The sequence below is a fragment of the Mustela lutreola genome, chromosome 4, assembly GCF_030435805.1.
Source record: "Mustela lutreola isolate mMusLut2 chromosome 4, mMusLut2.pri, whole genome shotgun sequence".
In the NCBI taxonomy this organism is placed as follows: Eukaryota; Metazoa; Chordata; class Mammalia; order Carnivora; family Mustelidae; genus Mustela; species Mustela lutreola.
Window position 1 is genome coordinate 44,205,559 of NC_081293.1, and position 13,146 is coordinate 44,218,704.

General features: G+C 33.7%; 1 protein-coding gene across 10 annotated transcripts in view; it reads right to left on the reverse strand.

Moving 5' to 3' along the window:
* The window catches only part of CCSER2 (coiled-coil serine rich protein 2), a 199,710-nt gene that overhangs the window by 49,735 nt on the left and 136,829 nt on the right, over nt 1-13,146 (reverse strand). For 9 of the 10 annotated variants that reach the window (XM_059169721.1, XM_059169728.1, XM_059169729.1 and 6 more), the window contains one exon: nt 1,909-1,992. In XM_059169721.1, the coding sequence (XP_059025704.1) occupies nt 1,909-1,992 (84 nt within the window). Of the gene's footprint in view, nt 1-1,908; nt 1,993-9,791; nt 9,851-13,146 lie in introns of all 10 variants that reach the window. The other variant, XM_059169726.1, reaches the window with a different exon arrangement.

A 13,146-nucleotide genomic window follows, 5' to 3' on the forward strand; every position in this document is an offset into this window, starting at 1 on the left:
GTCAAGGAAAGGTTTATTTGGTTTACTAAATTTATGACAAATTTATGATATAGAAATTTATAAACCGATAATGAAGAGAAAGTAAAGAAAGCACACTGATGAGAGATGAGTGAAGAGGAGGTAGTTAGGTCCTTAACAGCAGCAGAAGATAGTCAAGAACCTAACAAATGGTGGTCTTCCACAGCACAGTGGCCATTTTTGTCCTATAACTGGAACAAAGTGAATGAGAATGATTAACAGATACAGGTAAATCAGAAGGCAGGAAGGCAGGTAGCAGATCTTGTTTGATGAATACAAGGCCACCTACAGAAAATGAGAAGAGTGGCTGAGAATGAGGCTTGAAGAGAGTGGTCCATGTTGAGACTAGCTCATCAAGGAAATGGGAGAGGAAGCTGTCCTAAGATAAAAGATTAGAGACATGGCATGTCCAGTGGAGATTTTAGTTTCTAAACTTGCAATGATACAAGTCACCATATTTTTATCACTTGAAACTGTACTACTAAACCATCTTGAATGAACAGGGGACATAACTGGGAACATAACTGCAGACCTGCTGATTTAGAATACTATACACACCCACAATAGGGTGGAAGCACAGCAATGGGAAGAAATTTGTGCAAGAACAGTTAAGATAACATGTTGAAAAATTAAGCCTCGATAACCAGATGTGACTATTAATCCTACAGTCTCTTTTGATTTTGGTTGTTTTAGACATAATCTTGTTATCAAATAAGTCACAAATAAGTCACCCCACATCCTACAAGAAAATTATGCTTCTCTGACCTCTAATAACACCACTTGCTACTTGACTTGCTATGGAAGTGAAATACGCAACATGCAAGCAGAATCTACATGTGGTTCTGGCAATGTTCTTTTCCCTCAGGTATAAAAACATATTCCAGGATAGGGGCTGATCCTTCAGCTTAGGTCCCAGAATGAAGAGGAAGCATAGAGTCCCAGCTGATCTACAGTCAATATGTAACATATTGAAAAATAACAAGTGAGAAATACATTTTTGTCATTATAAGCCACCAATATTTCAAGATTGTTTGTTGACTAGCAAACCCTGAAAATAGAATACAAAAGAAAAAAAATAATTTTACTTGGAAACATTAAACCAAGAATGCTTTAGGTGATTAAGAAATAGGTATTTCAGAAATAACTGCAAAAGAAAAGAGCTTTTTTTCTTTTTTCTTTAAAGACTTTATTTATTTGAAAGAGAGAGATTCAGAGAATGAGCTGGGGGAAGGGCAGTGGAAAAAGCACACTCTCCACAAAGCAGAGAGCCTGACACAGAACTCGATCCCAGGACCCTGGGATCATGACCTGAGCTGAAGGCAGACACTTAATCAACTGAGTCACAAAAGCACCCAGAAAAGAGTTTTTTTCAACTAAAAAGGAAAATTATAAAAAACACATTTTCAAAAACTAAAATGTATCCATTTTCTATAATTATATTTTTAAACATGGGAAGAGATAAATTAATCTCATTTTCCATATATCTTTTCAATGTTGTGATTACATATGAGGAGTACCTGTGAGTCATTTTAATTGGTAATTATATTTTAAAAACTGCTATTCATAATTATCAAAAAGAACTTAAAAATTTAATAATTTCTTGATTTAAGAAAAAGAACTGGTATAGGATTGGTATATTATTGGTATAGGATACCTATAATAGAAAGACAAATAATTGTCCAACTGATAAAATACATTCAAATTAAAGTACCACGGTGATATTATTTTAATTTAGTAAGGTAACAAAAGTTAAAAGCAGACCGAAGTAAAACTCAACATAGCAAAGTTTCAGATTTTAATATATTTATTATTAAATATTTTAGTTGTTACTGCTTTATAATTTTAGTAACAAAATAATTTTGAAAAATTTAGCATGACTCCTAATCATACCTTATATATTTGATCACCATCTTCTGGTTCTGGACTGGATGGCAATGAGAGTTGAATATCATGCAGTGAACCACTTCCATCATGCTGTCAGAAGAGAAGGAAAACATGAGATTAACACATTAACTGAAGATACTCATTTCAACCTGAATTCACCCCATCCAAATGCTAGCATGGCAAAGAACAAACAGGAAATACGATTTCAGAAATCTCCTTTTCATCCCTACATACAGGTAGAAGAAAAGGTAGAAAAGCAAGAAAGAGAGTTAGGGCAAGAGTCATTTATGGAAGTAAGTAAGATACTACATGAGTGGATGAAGCAAAAAACCTTTGAAAGTTTTAGAGTGGGAAAAAGAATAAGGAAAATTTCCTAGAAAATTTGAAGATTATATCACCTACAAGAAATACAAAATGAAAGTCAAATTAAATATGCTTTAGTTTAGATACAGTTTTTTGAGTATTTCTTTTTTAGTCAGAAACAATAACCCAACAAGGAGTGGCCACAAAAGTCATTTGATTAAAAATACTAGACAGGAGTATAGACATTGCATGACTCGATTTATATGAAGCCTGAGAGTAAGAAAAACTAATTTATAGTGCTAGAAATAAGAACAGGGATTGAGTCAGGGGAATGGGGCTACTGACTGGGAATGAGCATTAGGGAATCTATTAGGATGCTGGAAATGTTGTCTTGACTCTATGGTGGTTATGTGGATAAGTACATATGAAAAGTTCAAGTAGTACACTTAATATTGGTATACCTTCAGCACCTTACTGAGATGTATGCTACCCTTTAACAGAAGTTGAAAAAATTAAACTACTCATTCTTAAATGAAATAACAAAAATAACAAGAATTAAGGCCTACTCCTTGCTGAGCTGGTGAGGAATAACCAACTAAGAAATGGCATGTTAAATAACTCACAGACAACTCTGAGAAAGATGAACCAGTAAAGAATATGCCTGGGATGATGGTGAGGGACAAGCCCCCAACCAAGGCAGCACAAGAGTGGGTAGAGATCAGGTTTGTTCACATGGTACCTAACTGCCTTGGGACAACCACTGAATCAACAACCTTCAGTACTGCTACCATCACAATCCTCTTCAGACATACCTGTCCTGAGGACATCTCCTAGACCATAGGAATGTCCTGTATTAAAGAAGAGTGTTAAAGTAGAAGATATAAGCATGTAGGTCATTTTCTTCTTTATTTACTATACTGTACACCACTGAATCAGAATCTCTAGGTATGGCATCTACAAATGTGTATTTAGTAAAGTCAATAGGTAATTATTGACTGACAGCAAAAAAAAGCATTTGTCAAAGCTATAAGAAATAAATTATATTTTTACTGGTGATGTCATATGGATACTAAGAATTTGACCTGAGAGGAGGCAATATCCTAATGAATAACAAATGTCTTTAGAACACTGCATTAAATGTTTAAAATAAAAAAGAAAGAAATTTTACAAGATTCATCTGGGTAAAGCTTCATCTCTGCTATAAATACCTTGACATATAAAAACAGTCCTACATATAACTATATATTTGAGAAAAGAGGAACTGTAAAATCTGACTTATTTTCAGACATCTCAATTATCTTCCTGCCCACTGCAAAGCAGGAACCCCAAAGAATAGACAGAACACAAGTATACACCACTTTTGTCTTGGACATTGTTATAGCTGTGGAAAATAAGTAGCAGAAGAGGAAAAATAAAACATCAGCTTTTAGGTGCAGGAACAAAAAGGGCATCCCCAGGTGAAGAGAAAATATCAGGGAGACCATAAAGTACTAGCTCAGGAAAGTGACTCTGAAAAGCTGTATGTAACTTTCTAGGTTCACCTCTCAGCAGCACTTGGCTTCAATCTGATCCTAAACAGTATATCAAAGACTCTGAGAAATAATATCAGATCACTGCCCAGACCCAATCTAGCTTCTGAAAGATGTATACTAAGAACATATCTGACAGGGTGCCTGGGTGGCTCAGCGGGTTAAAGCCTCTGCCTTCAGCTCGGGTCATGATCCCAGAGTCCTGGGATCGAGCCCCAGATCAGGCTCTCTGCTCAGCAAGGAGCCTGCTTCCCTCTCTCTCTGGACCTGCTTCTCTGACTACTTGTGATCTCTGTCTGTCAAATAAATAGATAAAATCTTTATATATATATAAATATTATATATATAATATTTATATTACTTATATATAAGTTTATATATTATTTATATATATTTATATAAAAATATTATATATTATTATATATTTATATATAATAGTACTTTATTTTATATATATATATATATATATATATATATAAATAAAAGAACATATCTGACAAACATGGGAAAAAGGCTTTGAAACAGAACTGATTATAACCATAATCCAAACATAGCTGGCTAGTTGGAAATTATAGCTTGAATCCAACCAGAGTGTTTATCTGCTTTTAAAATTAAAACAAAAACCCCAAGAAATCCCACAGTATTCTCCATATCATTTAAACAAAATTAAGTGTCATAAAACATGCAAAGATCTAAGGTAAAACCCAAAGCTACTCAACCTACAAACAAGGAAAACCTGAACTTCACACAGGAAAAGAATCAACAAACACCAGTGCCAAAACAAGACAGAAGTTGGAATTAATTGAAAGAGATTTTAAAAGGGCTGTTATAAAAATTCTCCCAAAGTAAGAGAGAACTCTTGAAGGGAATAGGAAGAGAAAGTCTGAGCAAAAACACAGGATATGGGAAATATATAAAGTGGAATTTTAAAACTGAAAAGATTCAATAATCAAATTTTAAAATGCACCAGCAGGACTAAATACCAGAATTTGAGATAACAGACTGAACTTGAAGACAGATCAACAGAAATCATGCAATCTGAGCCAAGGAGAAAAAACACACTAGAAGGAAAAAAAAATAATAATACTGGGGTGGGAGGTTGGGGGAACCAGGTGGTGGGTATTAGGGAGGGCACGTATTGCATGGAGCACTGGGTGTGGTACAAAAACAATGAATACTGTTACACTGAAAAGAAATTAAAAAAAAAAAGAATACAAAAATAATAATAATAATACTATGAGTGACTCTATGTACACAAATTTGACAACTTACATGTAATGGAGAAATTACTCAAAACCACAGATTGTCAAAACTCACCCCAAATGAAACAGATAACCTGAGGAGATCTGTGATTATTAATAAATTTAATTCATATTTTAAAACTTCTGTAAAAGAAATACTGAAGGCCAGATGTTTTCCTAGCAAATTCTTCCAAAGTTTAAAGGAATTATATCAGTTCTATATAATCTCTTAGGGAAAATATAAATCACAAGTTAGAAAATTAATCAAATTGAGTTAATGAGCCTTTGGGTGCCTGGAAACGACAGGTTTTGGCAAGGATGTGGAGAAAGGGGATCCCTCATACATTGTTGGTGGGAATGCAAGTTGGTGTAGCCACTTCGGAAAACAGTATGGAGAGTCCTCAAAAAATTAAAAATAGTTACATTAAGATTCTGCAATTGCACTACTATTTACCCCAAAGATACAGATGTAGTGAAAAGAAGGGCCATATGTATCCCAGTGTTCATAGCAGCAATGGCCACAACTGCCAAACTGTGGAAAGGGCCAAGATGCCCTTCAAGAGACGAATGGATAAAGAAGATGTCGTTCATATATACAACAGAGTATTATGTCTCCATCAGAAAGGTTGAATACCCAACTTTTATATCAACATGGATGGGACTGGAGGAGATTATGCTGAGTGAAATAAGTCATGCAGAAAAAGTCAATTATCATATGGTTTCACTTACTTGTGGAACATAAGGAATAACATGGAGGACATTAGAAGGAAAGGAAAAGTGAATTCGGGGAAATTGCAGGGGGAGATGAAGCATAAGAGACTGTGGACTCTGAGAAACAAACTGAGGGTTTTGGAAGGAAGGGGTATGGGGGGCATGGGTGAGCCTAGTGGTAGGTATCAAGAAGAACACTATTGCATGGTGCATAAACAATGAATCTTAGAACACTGAAAAAAATAAAATAAAATTAAGATGTTGAAAAAAATTAAAATTTAAATTAAAAAAAGAGTCCAGAAATAGAGCCACAAATATGTTCAAAGGCATTTTTGACAAAAGTATCAAAGCAATTCAATAAAGAATAGTCTTTTCAACAAATGGTACTAGAACATCCATATGCAATAAAATTAATTTCACTTACACTTCAAACCATATATAAAAATTCTCAAAACAGTCTACAGATCTATACATCAAATTAAAACTATAAACATTCTTCAAATAAACAGAAGATTTTTGTAATCTTGGATTGGGCAAAGATTTCTTAAATATGATGCTACTGAAATGACCATAAAAAATACTGACAAATTTGATTTCAAGAGAACTTCCTCTCTTAAAAAAATGAATAACAGAATAAAAAGAGAAGTTATAAACTGGGAGAAAATATTTACAATAATTCAGGTAAAATACTGGGCATAGTGTCTAAATCACAGAGAGCATTTACAGACTGTGAGCTATTTTTTAAACAACAGCGACAGTAAAAATAATGATAATATGAAGCTCTAGGGATTTTAACGGACTTCACTAACTCACAGTTGTACACAGCTGCCTAAAAAGCAAATACCATTTTTTTCAACATTCGTTTCATCATTTACATGCCTGTTTAAGTATTTATCTATAAATACATAAAGAAGTATTAAAAATCAATTAAAACAGGCAACATTTTTGTTCATGGGCAAAATAACAGACACCAAAGATCATACAAAAATATTAAATAAGTACATGAAAATATGCTCAAAATCATTAGTCATTAGGCAAATGCAAATTTAAATCACCATGAGATAGCACTGCACATCTATGTGAAGGGCTTCTGAAAAATACAATACCAGGCACAGGCAAGGGGGCAAAACAACTCCAACTTCTGTTAATCACTGGTGGGAACACAAAATCAGATAGCCACTCTGGAAAATAGTTTGGCCATTTCTTAAGTTACATATATACTTACCATACAACCCAGAAATCCTATTACCAAGGTACTTATCCAAGAGAAATGAAAACATGTACACCTGAACATCTGTGCATAAATGTTTATAGAAGCTTTATTCACAAATGCCCCAAACTAGAAAGTGACACAAATATCCTTCAACTGGTAAATGGACAAATTATGATACATGCATACAATGGACTACTACTCAGCATTAAGCAGGAATAGATTAGTGATATGAGGATAGCATAAATGAATTTGAAAATTAATTATGGTAAATGAAAAAAGCCAGACTCAAAGGACTGTATATGATTCCATTTATATGACAGTCTTGAAAAGGCAAACTATAGTGACATAAAAAAAGACATCAGTGGTTACCAAGAGCTAGCCGCAGATGTAAGGATTGACTGTAAAAGTTAAAAACAAAAAGGGGGGATGGAATTTTGGGGATGACTGTAATACCTATGCAATTGTAAAGATCTGTCAAGTTCACAGACTATACAACAAAAAAGGCTGAATTTTAGTTCATGTAAGTTATACCTCAGAGCTGTACTAGATTGAATAATGTCCCCCTAAAAATTCATGCCAATCTAAAACTTGGGAATGTGACTTCATCCAGAAATAGCGTTTTTGCAAATGTAATCAAGTTGAGGTCATAATGGATTCGCATCAAGCTTAAATCCAATATGACTGGTATCTTTATAAGAGAGAAATTTGCATGCACACACATACAGGTCATGTGAAGGTTATGTGAAGATGGGAGGCAGAGACAGCTGTGATACATCTGTAAGGCAAAGAATGCCTATGATTGCCAGCAACCACCAGAAGCCAAAGAAGCAAGGAAGATTCCTCTCCTAGATCCTTCAGAGAGCACATGGCCCTGACAACACTTTGATTTCAGATTTCTAGCCTTCAGAACTGTGAGAGTACAAATTTGTTGTTATATGCCACCCAGCTTGTTGTACTTTATTATGGCAGCCCTAGAAAATTAATAGACCTGATTAAGGGGCGCCTGGGTGGCTCAGTGGGTTAAAACCTCTGCCTTCAGCTCAGGTCATGATCCCAGGGTCCTGGGATCGAGCCCCACATCGGGCTGTCTGCTCCACAGGGAGCCTGCTTCCTCTTCTCTCTCTCTGCTTGCCTCTCTGCCTACTTGTGATTTCTATCTGTCAAATAAATAAATAAAATCTTTAAAAAAAAAAAAAGACCTGATTAAAAAAAATTTAAACCAAATAAAAGGAGAATGTAACACCAGATAAATCTCAACAATGACAAGAAAAATAAAATTGACATACCAGTATTACTATTACTTTGCAAGGTAGAATTAAAGATAAAAAGTATTAATGAGCATAAATGAAGACTTTAGTCATCAAAGAAACACTCCACCAAGGTGATCAGCCAATCACAAACATTTATATACCTAATAAAATAGCCTGAAGATACTAAAACAAAATTTGACAGCATTAAAAGAAGAAATTAAAAAAATCTGTAACTATAGCAGGAAATTAACACTACTCTCAGAAACTCACAGATCAAAGATAAAAATTTAGTAAGGATGAATAAGAGATAAATAATACAATTAAAACGTTTAATAGAATAGATTCACTGCTATCTAAAATACACAAATACAATGTTCTGTTCAAACAAACACAGAAAGTTCACAAAAAGTGAATATACTCTAAGCCAGGGAATAAATAAATTACGGTCCACAGGACAAAACCAGTCAGATGTCTATTTTTATTTAGTCCATGAGCTAAGAATGGCTTTTACATTTTTAAATGAGTCCACTTTAAATGATTCTATAAATATCAACTAAGAGCTGCAATTTTGCTTCTTGCCCAAAAAAGCTAAAATATTTACAATGTGGCCTACTAAGGAGAAGTTTTCCAACCTTTGCTTTAGGACACAAAAGCAAATATCGACACATTCCAAACAACTTATATCATATAGATATTCTTTATTATGAATGTACTAAGATTAGAAATCATTAAAAAATGAAAGCCCATACACAAACCAGTATTTTTGAAAACTGACAAAACATTATTCTAAAATCAAGTAAGTTAATAGGATAGGCCAAGACAACTGAGTTACTAATGTTTATTTGCTATGCCTCAAAGGAAAAAAAAATTGTAACAGTCTAGCGGTCTAGATTTAGGCAATCAAAGAGGGAAAAATTTATTTCTATCAGAGTATAAGAGCCTAAAGATCATGAATAAGATTTCCAACTGAATCAATTAATAAAACCATCTCCCCTCCAAATAACTCTGAGACTAACCAATGGTAGTACTCCCTATTAAACCTTGATTCAAGTGAAAAGTGCCCAAGCCTAAATTGGGAAAAGTGTCTTTAAGCATTAGAGTGAGAAGAAAAACATAAAATGGGACAGAAAACCTTCTCTTTAAAAAAAAAAAAAACACTGAGTAACAATCACGCATGCAATGTTCATGCTTCATATTACATATACTAAGAAGCTAATATTTATTGAACAATGGTGGCATTGTTCTAAGCATTTTACATAAACATATTTAACAAATGCAAAAATACATAATAACTACAACACACCAATGCATGAAAATTAAGCAATTCATAGTTAACTGATTGTCCAAGTATGCTGGGCCACTTTACTAAATGAAGTATCTCAGAAGTTTCTATGGATTCTAGTTTGGATTTTTGAACTCTAAATACAATTAATCTTAATTAACCCTTATGCCATTCACATTTTATTTAAGATTCAAAAAGATAAACTTTCCTTTATTCTAAGAGCATTAGGAGACTACTGTCAGCAAGTCATCTTTCACTTTTCTCTTTTCACATAGCATCAATGTAAACTTTCATTCTAATATTATGACTCTGTTCCACATACTAACTTATTGGAAAACCCTATAACAAACTCCATCTTACCCAAGTGGTTCTTCCATGAGTTTGCAAAAACTGGGATCTTCCTATGAGTTCCAGAGCAGCTGCAATGGACATGGATAGTTGAAATGACTAACAAAAAAGTTTGGCAGCGTTGACCAATCTCTGCTGACAAGCATCATCAGTGATGTCAACAAAGCTGCCTTGTTTTTCAGATATGCTACAACACAATCACAAGAGGCATCCTAGGAAAGGGAGTAGAGGAAGAGGAGAGATTGATTTTTTTTATTTTCTTTTTGAAAAGTTGTTTCTTTAAAAACAAAAGTATATGGATGAACAATCACATCACATCACACAGACTCTACAATGTGCATCAAGAATAATTTTTGAGTAACACTGTAATTCACCTATGCGATTTAACATCTAATCATTCAGGTTATATTTGAGATGATTTCTAAAATACAAATTTATAAAGACTGATTTTTTAATAAGAGCTTCAGAGATGAGATGATCCTAACAAACGGTTGGGACAAAGATATTTTTAAAGCAGAAAAATATGGCATTTCGACTGACTGGAACATTGTTATATATGAGCAGGTCTGTAATATTCCAAGCAAATATTATTTATAAATTTCCTCTGTTTCAACTTTTATACTAAACATAATTATATACATTTGAGTCAGGATATCCTTTTCTGTAGATTTCTTCTGTCACATCTGAAAATATCAGTTATAAATTTCTTCTAATTTTTTAATTAAAAAAATAAGCTCTTCAGACCATTTGTTTACTAATAGTATGAACTAAATAACTGCTTCTATACTACTGAATTTGTCCTCAACATTTCCTTTAAAATCCTTTTGTGTCCAATTGTTTTTTAGTAGATACTTCAGGGCATATGTCTGCATTTTCTGTTCTTTTCCACTGCTTTATGTTTGTCTCAGTATTATATCCTGCTCTAAAGAGTTCCCTCCCACCCCCTTTCTCTTTTTGTGTTTCTCCAAGAACACAGAATAAACTCTTTGGTGTTAACAGTTTTGGAGTCTCTTTCATGAACACCACAAAGGTGTTTTGATTTTGACTGAAATGGTATTACATCTATAAAAAAAATACTAGAAAAAACCGTAAGTTCCAATCATACACTCAGTTTGTATCTTATCTTTTGCCCTTTGTAACATATCATTTTTATAAATGCTTAATCCTTATATGTTCTCCTAGAGTATAAGGTAGCTGGTTACATTAATATCCATGGAGTAAGTTAATTTTCACATTTAGCTTTCCTATAGAACATAAAATTTTTCTTCAAATCTTTTATACAAAATTTTGGAGGGACCTTTATAAAACATCACACCTTTCAGCATATTTACTGAGGATTAATGTTTTGTTGATGCAGTGATCGTTCACATTATTTTCAATTTAAATCTGTGACTTGTCTTGGAGTTTTAAGTATAGCATTGTTTATGTACTAGAAGAGGTTTATTTTTGGGGGAAGAACCATAACCCACAAAAGAAATAATTTATTCACAAATATAATTTATATAAATTTATATAAATTATTCACGAAATAATAATGTATTCACGAATATCTGTTCACATATGTGTGTGTATGCAGATATCTAAATAAGGATGGATGATTCGATCGTGGACAGACAGATATAGATATCACATTAAAAACAAGTTCCACAAGGCATATTTGTCTTTGCTACATGTGATGCCCTCTGATAGTGCCTATACTATTCTACTTAATTAGCAAAAATTCTAGTTATAATGGCCAAAATATATTTCAAAACCCACTATCCAGTTGTAATGTGTAGTTTTAAGAACAATTCACTACGTGTAAGACAAGAATTGTGTCATCTTTTTCATCTTCATTATTACAATCTTAGTACTCAACAAGTACTTAATAAAATACCTGAATGATGGAATAACATTAATTAAATGAATACTAAAATAAATGGAATTAGCTTTTTGAGCAGTCACATAAAATTTTGAGCAATGTAAGCAATTAAAAACCACTGACCTTCACATATTTATTGTTATTATCATTATTGTTAGTAATACCTAACATTTATTAATAGCTTTCTATGCATCAGACATTATGCTTAGCACATTATCTGAATTTCCTCATGCATTCTTTACAACAGTCCTGAGATAGGAGCTATTATAATTTCTGTATTTTTTAGAGGGAATTTGTCCAAGACCACACAACAAACAAGTATAAGAACTGGTCTAAATTAAAATTCTAATTTCTTGAAATCACATTCACTCTTATTAATTTTCATCATTAATATCTAGAAATTCAGCATTATCCCAATTACCCCACAACTAAAACCAACTCAAGTGTCTATCAACAGGTATATGAATAAAAATAAAATTATGATATACACACACACAGACACACACACATACACAACAAAATGCTATTCAGCAGTAAAAATGAATGAACTACTGATACTCTCAAAACAAATGAATATCAAAACCATTATGTTGAGTGAAAAAACCCAGAAACAAAAAGAATAGACACTGAATGATCTCATTTAGATGAATTTCTAGAAAAGACAAAATTTTAGTAACAGAAAGCAGAGCAAAGGCTGCCTGGGATAGGTTTGAGAGAGGACTGACTCCAAAGGGACATGAGAGAATTTCAATAGCTACAGAAACATTCTTTATCTTGATTGTGGTGGTGGTGGTTATATAACTGTAGACATATTCATTAAAACAGAAACTGTATAGGTAAAATGGGTACACTTTATTTGAATGTGAATACTACCTTAATGAAGTTGGTAGATTTTTTTTTTCTAACTCGCTTCTTCTTCCTCTTCACTATCCTTTCCCTTCCTGAACAAGCCATTAGGTGAGAAAGAGCAAGATCAGTCTCTACTCAAAAAAAGCCCAAGTAGAGAACAGGTCCCTGCAGGGACGTAGCTTTGCAGTTTACCAGGCATGTCAAAGTCCACAAGACTGAAAAAGGACATTCAGAGAGGGAGTAGGGGAACATTTGAGCCTGAGTAGAATAAGAAGGGCACATGCATGCACTAATGGGCAGCCCCGTATGGACTGTCAGAGTCCAGCCTGACTGAGGTAAGCATCCACACATGACATGTCCTGGAGAGGACTATCAGAGCTCAAGCAGTATGAGGAGGGTATCTATATAGGAAAAGAACTAGTGTCAAGTGTCAGAAACAATTATGGCAAGAAATGTGTGCATGTGCAGGTATCAACTGACATGTGGTATCAAGCCCAAGCAAAGTAAGGAGGCATCCATATGGGGAGAGAGGCTGGTGTGGGATGTAAGAATCCAGGGGACTGGTTGACAAGGAGTTAAAGCCCAAGTAGAATGAGGAAGGTGTACACAGAGGATGATAAGAAGCTATGCATGAGGATTCATTAAGATACAGAATTT